Source organism: Lynx rufus, unplaced genomic scaffold (assembly GCF_022079265.1).
Source record: "Lynx rufus isolate CCGP_SWC_20201006 ecotype Redwood Valley unplaced genomic scaffold, mLynRuf1.p SCAF_12, whole genome shotgun sequence".
Lineage (NCBI taxonomy): Eukaryota > Metazoa > Chordata > Mammalia > Carnivora > Felidae > Lynx > Lynx rufus.
In genome coordinates this window covers 48,469,264-48,487,756 of record NW_025814826.1, presented here as the reverse complement: position 1 = coordinate 48,487,756, position 18,493 = coordinate 48,469,264, and the positions used below count along the sequence as shown (strand labels likewise).

Sequence of the window (18,493 nt, the reverse complement as noted above, 5' to 3'; positions counted from 1 at the left end):
AGTCCATTCTAATTTGAAAAATAAAATGTTATCTTAATGGTCCTCTAACCTAGGAAAGTAGGTCATCTTTCTTGCTTTTGCACACTTTATGTGAGTATTATTTCAGTGTATTTGGTCTGTGTCTATGGACTAGTACTGACTTTGCCCTAAGATCACTGGCCCAGCCTTACTCTTCAAGTGCTAGGGTAACACTGATAAATGCATTCCAGAGAACTTCCTTTGTAATATGTCAAAGTCCCTCCATCTCTTTGGGGACTTTTGCTTTGGTCTAGAGCATATTGTCTTACTTGCTTACTTACTAGAGCATATTGTCTATCTCCCATTGGACATAAGGGTCTGTTTGGTCACAGAGCATGTGGTCTGAGGAGTGGGTGTGGTGGGGAACTTTGGTGCTGCCTGTCAAAATCCTTTTCTAGATTTTTGTTCATCTCAAGCCAGGCAGAGCAACATCATTTAAACTATTTTTGGCTGTACTCAAGACTGCAGTGCCTGCACATACAGTCGCCCCTGGGTGATAGCAAATAAATGACCCTCAGAAGGGTCACAGGCAAGAGTAGTGTGCTTTAGTTTCTTCTCTTTAAATAGGAATAATGATTCCTGTAGTATGTCACTACAGCCAATGAAAAATAATTGATAAACCTTTGTGAATTCTAAAGACTCATATTCGTATACTTTATTTAACAGATACCAGTATTTTCAAGTGGCCACAAGAGACGTGAAACGATGGTTCTAGAGTTTTCAAATCAAGAATGATTATAGTAAATAATTCGCAAACAATTACATTATTTAGCTGCTACTACACTTGAGCCTTTGAGTGTCATATTTTCACTGCACATATTTGGAGCAGAGAACGTTGCAAACGAATTTTGTGAAAGTATAGAATATTGCAGATCAAGTATGTGGTGCAAAAACCAGCCAGACTGGTTATAGGTTGGAATATCCTGAAAATATGCGAAAAGGCCAAAACACACCATTTCTAACAGAAGTATATCTCATAAACATAAAAAAAGAGTGAGAGACTTAAGTTTGTATCTGGCTTACGTATATGGTCAAGATCCAAGGAGAACAAACCTGCTGGCCTGGGTCATGGGAAAATGTTCTTTAAAGGAAGAAAAAAAGACCCCCAACACAAGAAACACATTCCTGTTTTCTCTCGAGTTTTGCTAATCCACGGTTTTCTAATATTTAAAGAGTCCTTGGCAATATGTGAGAGACAGTGCTAAGTGCTTTGTGCGGCTTAACTCATTTCTCCTCACCACTAACCTATGAAGTACTCACACTATTATCATCCCATCTTTTCTTACTGGAAAGAAAACTGACTTTTGGTTTTGTGGGTTTTAACTCATTTAATCCCATTCCATCCATAGGGGTATTTACACTATTGTTATTCCTATTTAATTGATAAAGATTACCAGGCTCAGTTGGAGAACTGCCAACTGCGGAAAGAAGGCAACATTAGTGAAGGGTAAGGGTGGTCTCAAGTTTGTGAGCTACTGATGAACAAAAGTGGACTTTGCCTTGGGGCTACACTAGGCAGGAAATTGCAGCAACCTGCAGAAGATAGTGGCATTTCCTGGGTAGGTTTCTATTCACAGAGCCAACTTTACAATCTGTGAGCCTTTTGTCAGGATGGGGGAAAGAAGCAGCTTATGGTGGCTGGTAATCGAAAATGGAAGCTAATGGCAAAAATGAGGATGGCTGAGCTATATGCCGAACATGTTTTAATTTTCAAATGAAGTATTTGACATGGACAATGTTATCATCTCCATTTTAAAAATGAAGGCCCTGAGGCTTGAAGGTCTCGTGAACAGGTAAGTAGTGGAGCTCAAATTCAAAGTCCATGATCTTTACCAACATGCAGGTGCCTACTACTGTGGCCCTAGCAGTGACAAATAGGTGGTCAAGTTACTGTGCAAGAGAGTTGGGGAAAGAGGGGGCATGAGTAAAGGACACATCCTGATTAAAACGAAACAAGCTAATTTTTTTAAATCATTATCATTCAGGGCCTCCTGACTCGTCTTTGCCCACACTTTGATTGACTGGAGTTTTACTCTTCTTTTTCTGGTTTAACCTTGAAGTACTTTCTTGGTATCTATCCAAAAGGAAAAGGAGAGGAAAAATCGTTCAGAACAACCTGGCCAAACCATTTAAAATTTTGGTTTGTCTTTAGGCGTAGGATGCATATTAAAACTCTCAATGAAAGAATCTAGTGAATTAATGCCGTTAATATAAAGGTCTTGGGAAAATACCTACTTGCTTAACCTCTCTGATAAAGTCACCAGAAAGAAATTAGCTACTTAATTTATATCAAGGTGACCGAGCTAAAACAATTCTGTACCATGTTTATACATTGACCTCACAGGACTCCTTTTCTAATGTTAATTTATAAAACTAAGGGAAGGATCATTTCATGCTTAATGAGAATGACAAAATGTGAGGATGATGATATAACATGGTAGAATGGAACAATGACTGGCCTGACAAATGGAATATGAGTTCCAGTTCTAGCCCTGCCACCAATTAACCACTGTGTGACCTAGACCAAGTTATTCTACCTCTCTGGGCTTCAGCTTTAACGAATGTAAAATTTGTAATTTGGGATGAAACCAAATTACCTCTGATAGTTACATTACAGGTAGTGAGACTTCCAATTTGGCTGTGAAAGTGATCCCAACATTTCTGGGCATATTTGGCCATCCGTCTGGGGAAGTCACAAGAAGGTTTGTTTGCACTAGAGACTGAGAAGATTCCTGGAAACAACTCAAGTTTGTGCCAATTACCAGGACCAGAAAATGAAGGGTATCAGGTAGGGCCTCCTGTGAAAATGGCATTTGAGCTAAAACCTGAATGAGGAGAAGGAACTATCTTTGGGAAAATCTGGACTGGGGTAAGGTTGGGCCAGACAGAGGGGAGCACTGAGTACAACGGTTCTGGATTAAGAATGAGAGACAAAGCAATGGCGCCTGAAGCAGACCACAGGTGAAGAAGCAGTTTCATGTGGTACAAGTAGGGAGAAGCCAGATGGATCGCAAAGGAACTTTTAGGCCACACACACAAAAGTCATTGAAAAGCAAAAATCTCCGCAAGAAAAGAAAACTAATGGAAGCCACCATAAGCTGTTAGGCAAAATACCTTTAATTTCCAAGCGAACTAATAAGGTAATGGAGTTGATTATCAAAGGGGAGGCAATCATTATTTTCAGCATATACTGGTACAATGTTGAGCTGTGATGTTGCATGAACACTGTGTTCTTAGGCATTCTTGCATCCATTTCTTTACCAGCAAGGGTCAGTGGAATATACTTCCAAACCTGATTCTAATAGAAACCAGTGGGGGCGCCTGGGTGGCTCAGTCAGTTGGGCGTCCAACTTTGGCTCAGGTCATGATCTCGCGGTCCATGAGTTTGAGCCCCACATGGGGCTCTGTGCGGACAGCTCAGAGCCTGGAGCCTGTTTCAGATTCTGTGTCTCCCTCTCTCTCTGACCCTCCCCCGTTCATGCTCTGTCTCTCTCTGTCTCAAAAATAAATAAATGTTAAAGAAATTAACAGAAACCAGCAGATGTCATGGAATGGCACTGGACCCAGAGCCAGACGCCCAGGGCTAAAGTTCAAATTACATATCTATTCTGTAAGTATGTGAAAGAGTTTGAGAGTTCCTCTTGGCCTCATTGAGATTGTTTCCTTATCTTTACGTTTAAAGTAATTGCTACCACTTAGGGAAATTGTGAGAATTAAACAAGATAATCTACTTGAAAATACTTTGGAAATTGTGAATCATCACTCAAATATTTATTGTTTTACATTTGTTTTTAACATTTCTTGTTAAAATTTATCACCCCTGCTGTTTTCAATTAAAACCACTAGAGGTCAGAATTTTACACGAATTGTTTAAAGAAACAACGTAGGTGGGAAAGAAAGAACATTTTCTGGCCGAACAGCATACAATAGTAAACTTAAGGCACAGAAAGAAAAGACGACTTTCAACAAAGAAGTTTTGATAATTGGAACAATGCTTATTCCCAAAATTGTTACTCAACAGACTTAGATAAACAGGGAGAGGAAGGAAAGATAAGTAGAATTTAATTATCTATTTATGATGTCTACATGGCTTAAAGTTTACATTGTTTACCTTATATTATTCTTCAAACAGTTCTCTGATGAAGCTCACTTTGCAAATAAAGAAACTAAAACTCAATAGGTGTAATAACATACCGAAGATCAGATTGAATTCAATGTCTTTCTTACCACCAAGGCATGCTCAGGAAATAATGCAGTAAAAAATGATCAGTGTTTGTTGGAAAACATATTATATGACACATTAGCATTACTGGTTTTCCACATACAACTCTAAATGATGTATTTAGCTCCCAGTCTCCCAAATGAATTTAGGGAAAACTCCTTTTAATGTTTCTCAGGGTATCTAGAGAAGTTTCTGCGTGCGATACTAGTAACTATGGTATTGACGTGATTAGCCTTGAAGAAAAATATAGACCAGCTTGCTCGTAGGAAAATATATTGAAAAGAAGCAATAGTTCAGTCCTTTAAAATGTTTCTTTATCCATCAAGCTTGTTTCTTTATCTTTCTTTTTTTCTTCCTTCCTTCCTTTTTTTGTGGAAATAAATATGCAAATCTGCCTTGTTGGGAGGGGAGGAGCTATGCTCACTTTCAGGAAGGAAGGAGGTAGGGTAGATGGCAGTTTACATCTTGAGAGAAGACAAAAACTAAGTCCTGTTTTTCCCTGTAAGCACAGCATCCAGCACAGTGCCTCGAGTGGCAGAAAGGCAGGGATGAACATGTATAAGTTGCTCCAAGTGCGTGCATACAGGCAATTTGCAAAGAGAAAATGAAATAATTGAGCCCTGAGTCCAAGAGTTTGCAATCTGATAGCTTGAAATGCAGACACGTTTTAGGACAAGTGCTTTCATTTGAAACCTTTAGTATCTAACATGAGGCCTGAGATGTCGTAGGTATTCAGTACGTTCCAGAATTGGGGAATCTCTTTTATAAGAAGGGACTTAAAATTCATTTTAATGCAAAGTCCCCAGGCTCTGGGAAAAGAAGAAGACATCATACCAGGTCCCTAATAGACTTAGTTCTGGAACCCAGGGTTCTAGAGGGCTCCTTTCCAAGTATCTCCACCCAGGAAGACTTACTTCTTCATTCTGTCATATTTTTGCTTGTAATCATCTCATAATTTCTACAAGGCTCAGGAAGAGAGTGAAGGAGATTTACATCGTTTGAAATCTTAGCAAGGTTTCTAGGAGGAAGGGGGAAATTTTGCATTAAGAAATGAGGGTAAGAAGACCATGGCAAATAGGCTGCTGCTACGCAATAAATATTAATTGCCCTCCTTCCCTCCTAAATTTTTTCTCTACTGTTCATGACACTGATGTATGATATTGAATGCATCTATTACGCCTAAAACAATGCTTGGAACTTAATAGGTACTCAATATATGTTGGCTGATTGGAATAAATAGAATTGTTGAATAGGAATCCATTATGTTTTGGATTATTTTGGCAGAGCTTTGCCCATTCTTCTTATAGCTTGAACATTGTAGTTTCTCTGCAAGGAAAATTGTTCAACAGTGCTATTCTCAAATGGACTCTCCCATTTGCAGGAACAAAGAAAACTTAATTTTCAGCATTTTCCATGAGAGCCCAGGAATGGCACAAAGTTTCTTATACTCTTGATGGAAATGCCACTAATAGTTCTAAGTAAATACTTTTATTTCTAATCAAAATTTTCTTTTCTGAACATTTGCCCTCACATTATTCATTTATTCACCCAAGAAATTATTTGGAAGCCCCAAGGTCTCATTGTTCTTCCCTGCATTTATTTTATGGTATCAAAGGTTAAAGCTTGGATTGCAATCTTAGGAGGAAATTAATTCACTGATTACGAAAAATGCACTTTAAGCAATACACATTTAAATAACAGACAAGCATAGGGCGATGTATTTCTGCTTTTTCTGAAAGACCCTTTTTTTCTGCTTAAAATTTTAAGCAGCTGCGATTCTTCCACCCTATAGCCTGGAGAAACATAGCAGGGATTACTAATAAGGGCACCGATCTACACTGCAGTGACCACTTTCAGAACAAAAGGGTCAGAACTGAAACCAGGAAAACAGCAGCATTTTTTATCAACCAGTTGCTTGAAGCACATTTAGACCTTGGCTCTACTTGAAAAAATTTTGCAATAGTCTATCCTCCTTCCACTGAAGGCACTTGGCCCCGAAGACTCCACTTTCAATGAAGAAATGTTCATTTATATACTACCTGCAATCCTCAACAAAAATTTTCCTCCTCTTTGGAAACCAGAACCCCACGAATTTATGAGATATATGAAAGATTTAATTTTCTCTTTACTGAGCTTTTGCCTGGTAGCTTTACCAAAATCAGTACCCAGAAAGGCATTGGAATAGAGCAGCCCAAGAACAGAGATGATCTTCAGGAAAGTATCCCTGAAAGACCAAAGTTGTGGCTTGTGTATCTTCCCCTGGAGCAGCACAGAGGAGGGAATTTTCTCCTGACCTGGGCGCGTCCTGCCCCCTCCCCACATTCTCCTGCCTAACACGAAGGGAGGTTTTAAAATAAATAACAGGTTTTGCAAAATAGAAGGAAAGAAGGAGGAAGAGGGAGAAGAGAAAGTCATTGAGAGCTCCAGTAGGGTTGAGGGAGGAGAAAAGAGAGTTCGCTTATTATATATGAACATTCTGTTTTTCTTTCCTCACCTTTGGGTCCTGGTGCTATAGTGTGTGTGGCACAGACTTCAGTGGTAGGACGACTCTCCATGTCCAGACCCAGACTCTGAATTTGCAAAAGAAAAAGCACCAGAAGGATGAACTGGTTTCTTCCAAGTAGGGCTCCAAAGCCACTCATGGCTGTGGTTCTTCAAAAATGATTGCCCAGAAGTGCCAAACAAGCAGCTTTATTTTAAATAAAACGTCTGCTTTGGGGAAGAAGGTAGCGTATCTGGAGCACACATTCCAAAAAGGGCTACAAAGACAAGAAGAAAGCATATCCTAGGTTGTTTATTTTCTCAGTGCTCCAAATGGACCATACATTATCCAGACTGTTTATTTTCAAGTGACAACAGTTTACTGAAAATTATCTCTGAGCTAAACACTCAAGTGTGCAGGTCAGTAGAAACAACCTAGAGAGCAGAGAGGATAGAGATGCCTTCTGCTCAGTACATGAGCTGACAACTTAATATCCTATGTTGCATTTCTATGTTGGGTTCCAGAAAGATGGTGTCAGAGACTGCTTGAATTACCTGCATGACATGGAAGCACTGTGCAGGGCTTTGAGCTTTTTCTTAAGGAAATATTCATTACCTGTTGGCGGCAGCTGAAAGCTAGGGCTCCCAGTGTTCTTCATGACCTTATTTCCTTCTCTCATTACAAAGAGTTGTCTTGGGATTAAACCCCCAAGGAATGAACAGCAGCTTTTCTACAAAGCAATTTGGCAAGAATATTAAAAATGTTTATAGCCTTTGGTCCAGTTATTGCCTTTCTGTTACACTATTTTAAGAAAATGTTCTGAAATGTGGACAATATTTTATTCGAGAAAATGTGGCAAAAAGAGGAAGGGACATCAATTGCCTAACAATACATTATGGCTGGCAAATCATAGTTAATAACAAACATATGAGAGAGTATGACATGACAATTTGACAACATTATTAAAATGATGTTTGTAGTAAGTTTTTGCTAAAATGGGGGGGATTCTATAGTATTATATTTCTTTTTTTTTTTTAAGTTTATTCATTTATTTTGAGAGAGAGCGGGGGAAAAGAGAGAAAAGCCCAAGCTCCATGCTGTCAGCGCCGAGCTCAATGTAGGGCTCGAACTAATGAACCGCGAGATCATAACCTGAGCTGAAATCGAGTCAGACACTTAACCGACTGAGTCAACAAAGTGCCCCTATTACTGTTGCTTAAAAATCAGGACCTTATCCTGATAAGGGCTAATGAAGAATTATTTCTAAGAGATGTCATTACAAGTAATGCTCAATGTAAGAAATACAGGCGTATTCGTTTTTTAGGGCTGCTGTTAACAAAGTGCTGCAAGCTGAGTGGTTTAAGCAAACAAAAATTTACTTTTTCATAGTTCTGGAGGCTGGAAGTCTAAGACCAAGGTGTTGATAAAGCCATGCTTGCTCTGAAGACACCAGAAAAGGATCTATTCCAAGCCCCTCTCCTAGTTTCTGGTATTTGCTTGGCTTGTGACAGTACAACTCCAGTCTTCTCACAGCTTTCTCCCTGTGTGTTTCTCGATGTGAAAATGTTTCCCTTTTTATAAGCCTACCCATTCTTAGTGGATTAGGGCTGCCCCCCAATGATCTCATTTTAACTTGAATACCTCTTATAATCCTATCTCTGAATATGGTTATGTTATAAGGTACTAGGATTTAGGACTTCAACATGTGAATTTTTTTTTTTTTTTTTTTTTTTTTTTTGGTCTGGAAAGACACAATTCAACCCCTAACAAAAGGTTTATCATATGACATAACTGGACCTTTTTATTAGCAATACGAAGAGAGGGAGGAAAGGGAACTGGCATTAATCGAATAGTCATTATGTGCAAAATAGGGTTGATCTCTTAAGTGTATCTTTTTTAAGCCTTAAGATAGCCCTGTGGCATGCCCATTTTGCAGACAAAGTACTTGAGGTTCAAAAAGATAAGCATTCTGTTTAACATCACTGTGAAGGTTAATTTTATGTATCAACTTGACTACATCATAGAGTGCCCAAGTATTGGGCTAAACATTGTTTCTGGGCTGCATGTGTCACTGTTTCCAGAGGAGGTTAGCAGTGGAATCTGTAGACTGTGTCAAGCAGATTTCCCTCCCCAATCCAGGTAGGCCTCATCCACATCACTGAGGGTTTTACTAGAACAAAAAGGTAGAGGAAGGAAGAATTCCCTCTCTGCCTCATTGGTGAAACTGAGATTTCGGTCTTTTCCTGCACTTGGATTGGAGCTCACAGCATCATCTCCCTGGGTCTTGGGCCTTTGCACCTAGACTGAACTTAACACCATTACTTCCCTGATTCTCAGGCTTTTGGGCTTGGACTGAAACTATGCCACCAGCTTTCTCAGGCCTCCAGCTAGCAGATGGCAGATCATGGGACTTCTCAGCCTCCATAATCATGCGAGCCAATGTCTTATAACAAATCCTTCCATCTCTCAATTTAGAGATAATACTGATGTATACAGAATATGGATATCGACACAGACATATCTTGATGGTTCTGTTTCCTTGGAGAACTCTGATTAATAGTCACCAATTGAAAAAGGGACCAAAAAAGGAGTGCCGGGGTGGCTCAGTGGGCTAAGCGTTGGACTTCAGCTCAGGTCATGATCTCACAGTTCGTGAGTTGGAGCCCCATGTCAGGTTCTGTGCTGACAGCTCAGATCCTGGAGCCTGCTTTGGATTCTGTGTCTCCCTCCCTCTCTACCGCTACCCTGCTAGCGCTCTGTTTCTCTCTGTATCTCTTAAAAATATATAAACATCAGGGGCGCCTGGGTGGCGCAGTCGGTTGAGCGTCCGACTTCAGCCAGGTCACGATCTCGTGGTCCGGGAGTTCGAGCCCCACGTCAGGCTCTGGGCTGATGGCTCAGAGCCTGGAGCCTGCTTCCGATTCTGTGTCTCCCTCTCTCCCTGCCCCTCGCCCGTTCATGCTCTGTCTCTCTCTGTCCCAAAAATGAATAAACGTTGAAAAAAAAAATTTTTAAAAAAAATATATATATAAACATCAAAAAAAATGAAAAAAAAAAGAAAAAGGGACCAAAATAAGTCTAATACAAATCACTTCCCCAAATTCCTGCTTTTTAAAATGCTACTTGTCTTCCATAAAGGTGAATAAGCTTAAGCTTTGAAGATGCATTAATTTTCACATATTCTTAAAATGTCAAAATGGTTTCATTTGCCATATTAACAGTGATGGGATAATAGTGGGAATCCATAGAATGGTGTGAGCAACCTCAAATTCCACATCTATCATAACCAGACAAATGACATAGAGCAGAACACTCAATTTCAATTGCTATAAGTCATATAAAGTGAGTTTAGACTTGATATATAGTGTATTTTCTTAATTCTAAGATACTCTGAGAATAGGTGTTATTTAAGTTGTTTAGACTATTCTAAATCTATTTCATTTTTTTTTCAAGCATTTCCTGGCAAACAGTGAAATACATTCATTACATTTATATGTAGAAATCCACTGGTAGCAGTTTGAAGCAAATAATAGTTCTTAGTACTTTTCCTTGGGATAGCCTATGCCTATTTTTTCCAACCTCTCCCTCCCCCCGCTCCTTTTTTTTAGTTCAACAATTCATAGAGACTTCCAGAGAAGATGGCAGAGTAAACTCACTCATCCCACAGATACATCTAGATACACTCAGTTTAAATAACCCAGAAAATGACCCAAAGACTGGTAGAACAGACTCTCCCCAGCTAGATGTAGAGAAGAGGCAACATTGAAGAGGGTGGGAAGGGCAGAGACATGGTCAGAAGCCAAACAGACCCCCAGTACTATCTGTGAGAGGGAGGAACACCACAGGTGTGAAGAGGGGGGAGGACCAGATCCCACCCCAGGCACCCCAGGCATGGGGAACTTGCAGGAAAAACAGAGGGACACAATTTCATGAGTTCTTACTCAGCTACATGCAAAAGAGTGAAACTGGACCACTTTCTTACAGCATACACAAAAATAGATGCAAAATGGATTAAAGACATACATGTGAGACTTGAAACCATAAAAATCCTACGAGAGAGCACAGGCAGTAATTTCTCTGACATCAGCCATCGCAGGTCTTTCTAGATATTACTCCTGAGGCAAGGGGCATGAGCAGCATGGAGTCTGCTTAAGATTCTCTCTCTCTCCCTCTGCCCCTCCCCTGCTCTTTCTTTCTCAAAATAAATAAATAAATAAATAACCTTTAAAAAATAAATAAAATAGAATAGGTCAGGTGATTGGATAAATGAAAAGAAGTGGTCAAATTATGTTAAGTGTATTCATTTTAATGTGTGAATAATATACCTAATGCCCAGACAGATACCTAATGCCCCAAAGAATTTCTACTGAGATGTAAAACAATTCAATTGTTTTCTTTTTAGAAAAACATGGTTTGGAAATAGACAATAAAACCTATCAAGTTTTCAGCAGGTATAAAATTGGAAGAAGTTAATGGTAACTCTAAAAAGACAGGACTTAGTGACTGGCTTATGAAACTGTCTCTGTAATTCCACATTTTCCTGAATGTTTTTGTCTTCCTCTTCCCAAGGCATTGAAATTTCAGGCTTGGTTTTGTGCTTGTCTGAATAAAACATTCCACTAAAGTGAATGATATGTGATATTTCCCCACTCTTATTCTTTGACCCATTTTTCATGGGGTTGAATGGTGAGCCCATGAAAAATATGCCCACAACTTAATCCCTAGAACTTGTAAATGTGATCTTAGTTGGCAAAAGTGTCTTTGCAGATGTAATTAAGCTAAGGCTCTCAAGAGGGAATAATCTTGTATTATCTGGGTGATGGTGACAAGTGTCCTTAGGAGACACCCACAGGAGGGACATAGGGACAAAAGGAGAAGGTCATGTGAAGACAGAGTCTGGAGAGGCTGAAATTATGCAGCTGAGGAACACTGGGAGCCACCAGAAACTAGAAGAGACAAGGAAGGGTCCTCTTGAACCTTCAGAAGGAATGCAGCTCTGCTGATGCCTTGATTCACTTCAGGCCTTCAGAACTGTGAGTTCATAAATTTTTCTTCTTTTTAATAATTTTTTTAATGTTTAATTATTTTGGGGGGGGGAGAGAGAGAGAGAGAGAGAGAGCATGAGTGGGGGAGGAGCAGAGAGAGAGAGAGGGAGACATAGAATCCCACGCAGGCTCCACACACACTGTCAGCACACAGCCTGGTGTTGGGCTCGAACCCATGAACTGTGAGGTCATGACCTGAGCTGAAATAAAGAGTTGGATGCTCAACTGACTGAGCCACCCAGGTGCCCCCTCAAATTTTCTTGTTTTAAGCCATCACATTTGTGGTAATTTGTTACAGGAGCCCTAGGGAATTAATACACCATTCTTATGATATTCATATACAGTTACTGGAAGGAATGACACATCAAAACGTTTACTCAGTGCCTGACAGAGACCGAGCAACATCTATTCTTGTGCATTTAGTTGTCATGCATCCAGCTTATGTGATATCTGGAGGGAGATGAAATACATATGAAACCAGCACATCCTAGGCAGAACTCAGGCTATCTTCAGGATGGCAACAAAATGACACACTCCTCTCCTGAAGGAATCTCCTGACAAATTGCTATACTTCCATTTTGGGCTTGGTTTTGTATGTGTCCATTCACATAAGCATCTTATTGGACTCAGGTTCTCTCTTGTGAGTTAATTCAATTGAATGCAGTTTGTAAAAAAATGGGAATTAGTAGAATAGCTTTTAAAATGACATATAGTTAGGAAACAACATGCTAACAAACACACTCATAAAATTATTTTATTATCGTTCGCTTTTTAAATTTCATATTTATAAAAGCATATTTTTAAAAAATGGTTTTAACTGGCTTCTGAGATTAAATAGAAACCTCCTACTGTTCCCATCCCATTCTTGATTCTTACTTCTGTAAGAAAATTATTTTAATAATTGTAATGCTTCTTCTTTTATCTCTTCCATATTTTAAAATAAATTTATGCTAATGTTCTTGATTTTTATTTGTTTCAATTTGGATACTCATTGTCTTCTTAATATGGAAAATGGAGATTTTTTTCTCTTTCATTCTTAGCCCTACACCCCCCTCCATACACATTTCCTTTCTTTCTCTTGGTAATTTAATAATGTTATCATTTAATATAATATTCAATGTTTATATCATAAGGATGCTATAACAATTATTCATGCCGAATCACATGGTGCATTATGATTACATTCTGTTTCTTGTACTAATTTTGTTTTCACAAGGTTTAATAATTGGGTTGTTTTCTTTTGCATAGCTTTCAATGTACCAATCCCACAATAACTACTAATTCTTTGAGATTTGTCAGTTCTGTGGAAAATGCAAAATGTCCAATTAGTTTTCATTGCTTTTCTAAGGAATACTTATTCTGGAACACTCATGCTTTTTGCTGCATCTGGACTGGATATTCTTTAGGCTTCTGGTAGAGCTATTCAATTGGGATGGGTCTTTGCCATTGTTTAGCAATCTGTTACAGTTCCTTTTCCTGTATCCACCTCTCTTTTTTTCTGGTTTCATAGTTGGTTTCTTTTCTCATTTTATGGTAGCATAAGTAATTTCTTATAAAGCATGTAGCTGTATATACATTTTTGAGATAGTGCACATCTGAAAATATGATAACTGTACCTCCAAATTATGACTATTTTGGCTGGGTATAGAATAAAACTTGTAGAAGAAAACATAACAGAAGATCATTGTGACCTTGGATTAGGGAAAAATTTCTTAGATATTGCACCCAAGCCATGGTTCATAAAAAAAAATTTGATAAATCATACCAATTCAAAAGGTAAAATATTTATGCTTCGAACACACACACACACATGCACACACACATCTTTAAGGAAAAAAAAACAGACAAATCACAGACTGGAAGAAAATATTTGCAAATCATACATCCAATAAAGGACTTTTATCTAACTCAATAATAAGAATACTAATGACTAAGAAACATGACCTAAGTACTTGAACAGACACATCTACAAAGAAGATGAATAGCTAATATACGTAGGAAAAGATGCCCTATGTCATCATTTATTAAATCACAATGAGATACCACTACACACAGAGGAGACTAGTCAGAATACTAAAGAATGTGACAAGAGTAAATGTTGGCTAATAAACTGGAACTCTGATATACTGTTGGTATGGATGTAAAGTGGTACAGTCACTTTAGAAAGCAGTTTGGCAGTTTCTTAAGAAATTAGTGTAAACTTAAAATATAACCCAACAATTCAACTCTTAGATATCCAACCAAGAGAAATTAAAAAGTGTGTCCACACAAACACTTGTACATGAATGTTCATAATAGTATTATTCTTAGTAGTAAAACACTGGAAACAATACACATGTCCATCAGGCAGTGAATGCATTTTGCCTGTCAAGTAGCGTATGTGTACAATGGAATGCTCTTCAATAATAAAAGGGAAAAACGACTGACAGATGCAGCAACATGGATGACATCTCCTCTCCAAATTATGCTACATGAAAGAATTAAGAAACAAATGACTACGTACGACATGATTCTTTTTATATTACATTTCTAGAAAAAGCAAGATTTTACAGATAGAAAGTAGATGAGTGATCGCCTAGAACTGGGGGGTAGAAGCAGGGATTGATCGCATATTGGCACGATGGAACTTCTGGAAGCGACAGATAGCTATGTTGTAAAACTGAATCACAGGGATGGTTGTGCAAGTACACAAATACACTAAAGAATCCAACTCTCTACTTCCAACGGGTCAGTTGTATGGTATATGATTTATACCTCCATAAAACTGTAAAAAATTTGACATTCAATTTGCAATCAAAACTCTTAGAACGTTTTCATTCTCAAGAAGTGTTTATAAGCCTGGAAATCATGAATGAGACAAACTTGGTTTTGCTCTACTTCGGAAAGCAGTCCTTACATGTTCAGTAAGTCATCGATCCTAAGATTGTTTCCAGTCCAGTGTACGTGGGTTTGGCACACCTAAAGAGTGTCTTTTTTCAGTTAAAGAAATCGATAGAAAATTACCAGAGAAAAGAAAAAAATATGACTATACAGTTAATTATAACAATTAATTACAGTAAAGAGCACAGGCATCGCCAATCTTTTTTACCTACTAAGGGATCAATACCTTCTGCTGGCCCTAATGGAACTAGGGGCGAATTCTTGATTTTCATTATGTTTGTTCTGTGATTAATTATATATAGTAATCTCTTGAATAATATTGGATTAATGAGAGTGGATAATTATACAGGCACATAATGATGGAAGTTTGAGTTTGGAAGATAGAAATGTATGATGAAAATGCATTAATTCATCTACTCATTCGACAACTGGTACAATATCTGTAGCTACAATCACCCACAAGACAGTCTCTTCCTTAAGGATTTTATCATTGTCTTGTTGAGAAAACATAGAAGTTTAAAGTAGTTGCCATTACCTTTTTTTTCCCCACCATTCAGATGGAGATAAATACCAGGTATCCAATTTCATAGAGGCCTAGAGGAGAGGGACCTAGCTTAGACTTGGAGGCTCAGGAAACGTTTCCTTTAGGGGATATTTCCTAAGTGGGGTTTGGGAACCTGTCAGCGTTAGACAAATAGACTTGAAAAGGAATAAAGGGAAGATATTCCACATAAACAGACTAGTATATGCTAGTCTGTAGGAAGTAAAAGTAGTTCACTGAGGCTAGAGTTTGGAACTTGGTGGGGAGGATGAGGCTCAAGCTATCAATAAAAACTAGATCCTGAAGGCACTTATGTGCCGCTCAAGAGTTTGAAAAACATTCTAAGGCCAGTGGGAGCACATAAAGGATTTTAAGAAAAGGGATGTCACTATTAGAACTAATAATCAGAATGTAAGAGATGTGTCAGAGATAAAACTTCATCAGCTTCGTGTAATAGAAACCCAGCAACAGTAACTTACTGGCTTAGTGAAATAAGACTTGTTTGGTTTGTTTGTTTGTTTGTTTGTTTTGATAATAAGGAATCTGAAGGCAGAGAATCCTAACAGAGCATTTCCATGCTGTCACCAGGAAATATGACTTCCACTTTCTGGCTTTTCCATAATTTATTTGTGGCTTTTCTCCTCATTGTCACAAAAGGGCTGCTATAGTTCAAACACTCCACCTAAATTCTAGGCAGGATGAAGGGAATGGTTGTAGACAAAAGACTAAGAAAACAAGACAGCGAAGTTAGTCACATTTTTTTTAAATATATTTTTTTAAGTTTTTATTTATTTTTGAGACAGAGAGAGACAGAGCGTGAGCAGGGAAGGGGCATTGAGAGAGGGAGACACAGAATGTGAAGCAGGCTCCAGGCTCTGAGCTGTCAGCACAGAGCCCGACGCGGGGCTTGAACTCACAGACTGAGAGATCATGACCTGAGCCGAAGTCAGACGCTCAACCGACTAAGCCACCCAGGTGCCCCAAAGTTAGTCACATTTTTAAAGAACATTCCTGGAGAGCTTCTGGGGTGAAATCAACTTGCACCTCATTAGCCAGGATTAGGTCCTACGGCGGCAGCAAGGGAGGCTAAGAGATCAACCATTTCAATTGGGTAAACCTGGGCTTTGGAAGCAAGAATGGATAGTAAGCAGGTAAACAGTAGTGCCTGACTCTGCATGCCCTGAACTTTAGCAGGGCCAATGGGAATATAGAGAAGCAAATGGATTTAAAAAAAAAAAAAAAGTGGAGGTAGCAAGACTTACTGTTTAGAAATGGAAGGGAGGGGAGGGAAGTGTCTGAGGGATTCTCAGGTTCTTAACTTGAATAGTTGGACGTGGTGCCATTTACTGGTATATGAAAAGCAAATTTGGGGGGAAAGATCCTGAATTAAATTTTTGGATACATTAGTTCAACGTCCTTCTGTATTACTCAAGGGGATGCATCTGACAACCTGGAAGAAATCTCAGATTAGGTACAGATTAGAACGTCATCCCCATATACACTGTATTTAAAGCCATGGGAGTGGATAAGACCTTGAGAGAATAAAAAGTGAGAAGAAAAGATAGTCAAGGTATTTCAAAGGTAGAATCAATAGAGTTTGGTAAGTTGTCAAACCTGTGTAGAGAAGGAAAGTTCACATTTTATAACCGGGAGATGCTTGGATGATTTTGGCAGCACAAAAACGAAATAATACTTTATGGCGCTTTTTTTTTTCCTTTTGACAAGGCATTTTATTATTTGCAGTCAGCTCAAATACATGATCTCTTTAGAATTGCTTTAATGCTCTCGAGGACAAATAGATGATTAAATTGAATACGTTTAATAGAAACTATGTTAAACAGTCGTCATGACTTGACATTTAAGAGGCCTGAGCCCAACTTTCAATTCCATCGCAGACTTTGCCTCCGGGAAGATTATTTACTTGTTCTACATCTTGCCTCTCCATGTGGCAAATGTGGAGACCCACATCCCTGCTCTGCTCGTGCAGATGGGTCAAATAAAGGTTCACGGTACCTGAGATCCAGGACACAGGCACCAGACAGATATAGATCGAGTGACTCAAGGGCATCTTTGTCTCTCTCTTCATTGTGCACAGAGGTCAGGGAAGAGGATTCTTCAGGGTAATTGCTACTGTGCACTCGTCCCCTACCCCTTGCTTCCAAAAAGCCTAAAGCAGCAGGGTTTCCACACAGACAGAGAGTATGTGGTTGACCTGCTGTATCTGTTTGACGCTCAACACAGAGGAGTTAAAGACAGACTATCAGGCATTTGTTGAACTGATGAAATGCAGAATATAAGCCATTCCTGGGAAAATATTTCCTGCACTGTGGAGATAAATATTTATTTCAGCTGTGCTGGGAAGCATGTGACTAACAAATGGCATGCTCCTTTTTTTTAACGGTCTGTTTACGTTTTAGAGACTTCACATCACAAATCTGGGTCATTTACATCATATAGAACTCCCAAAACATATTTGCCTGAAATACTTTTGAGAAGACCTAAACTTAATAATCAAGCAAATATCCTTTGTTGCCTAAATTCTCATAAATGACTCTGAAGTTTCTAGTTGATAACATGCAGAGATACTGAAGCCTTTTACACATGTAATTATTTTTTCCTTCAAAGGATCCAAAAGCTCACAAGGATGTGTCACAATATATACAACACCGAAGGTCATGTTTGTTTAAAAAATGAGTATTTCGTTACTAAAAATATCTTTTTAATGTGTTACTTTCAGAGGCAAGACTGTATCATAGAAAATGGAAGGCAGAATTTAGGGACTCCCAGGAATAATTTTGTGTATGTTTCTGGGCGCCGCAAGGATAGGTATGCAGGGGAATGTGTTAGGATACCGGGGCCAGACCTCTGAGCTCTGTTCACTTTTGGTGTCGTGTTCTGTTCCTCACTCTCAGTCCCCTGGTGCCTCTGCTAAGCGGCTCCCTGTCTGTCACATGCAATTCATCTCAATGTTCCACCCTGCTTCACTCACATGTAGGTGAATTCTTTCCTTAGATTTCTCTGACGCGTCACCGGCTCGAGGTGGTTATATGCGGTCAGCGTCCTACGGGAGCTGACAATTTCAGGGAATCTCAAACAACTGAAGTGTGAGTAGCAGGCATGTTCTTCAAGGTTCTGGAGCCAATAACATATGAGGAATATCCTCTTTGCTATCTTCTCTCGGGCTTTCCTTCTCCACATTTTTCTTGGAAATTTTACCTCCGCTCCTCTCTTCTTGGTTCCAGATACCCTCAGTTTCCATCTTCCCTGAGCTGCCAAAGAAGTTCCAAAATCATTTTTTGGGTTTG

The 18,493-nt window shown here is 38.9% G+C and overlaps 1 protein-coding gene across 1 annotated transcript in view; it reads right to left on the bottom strand.

Annotated features, from left to right (window-relative positions):
- Positions 1-6,882, bottom strand: part of COLEC10 (collectin subfamily member 10) — a 36,606-nt gene extending 29,724 nt beyond the window's left edge. The window contains exon 1 of the mRNA XM_047073819.1: positions 6,735-6,882. Within this exon, the coding sequence (XP_046929775.1) occupies positions 6,735-6,882 (148 nt within the window). The remainder of the gene's footprint in view (positions 1-6,734) is intronic.
- Between the last annotated feature and the right edge of the window lie 11,611 nt (positions 6,883-18,493).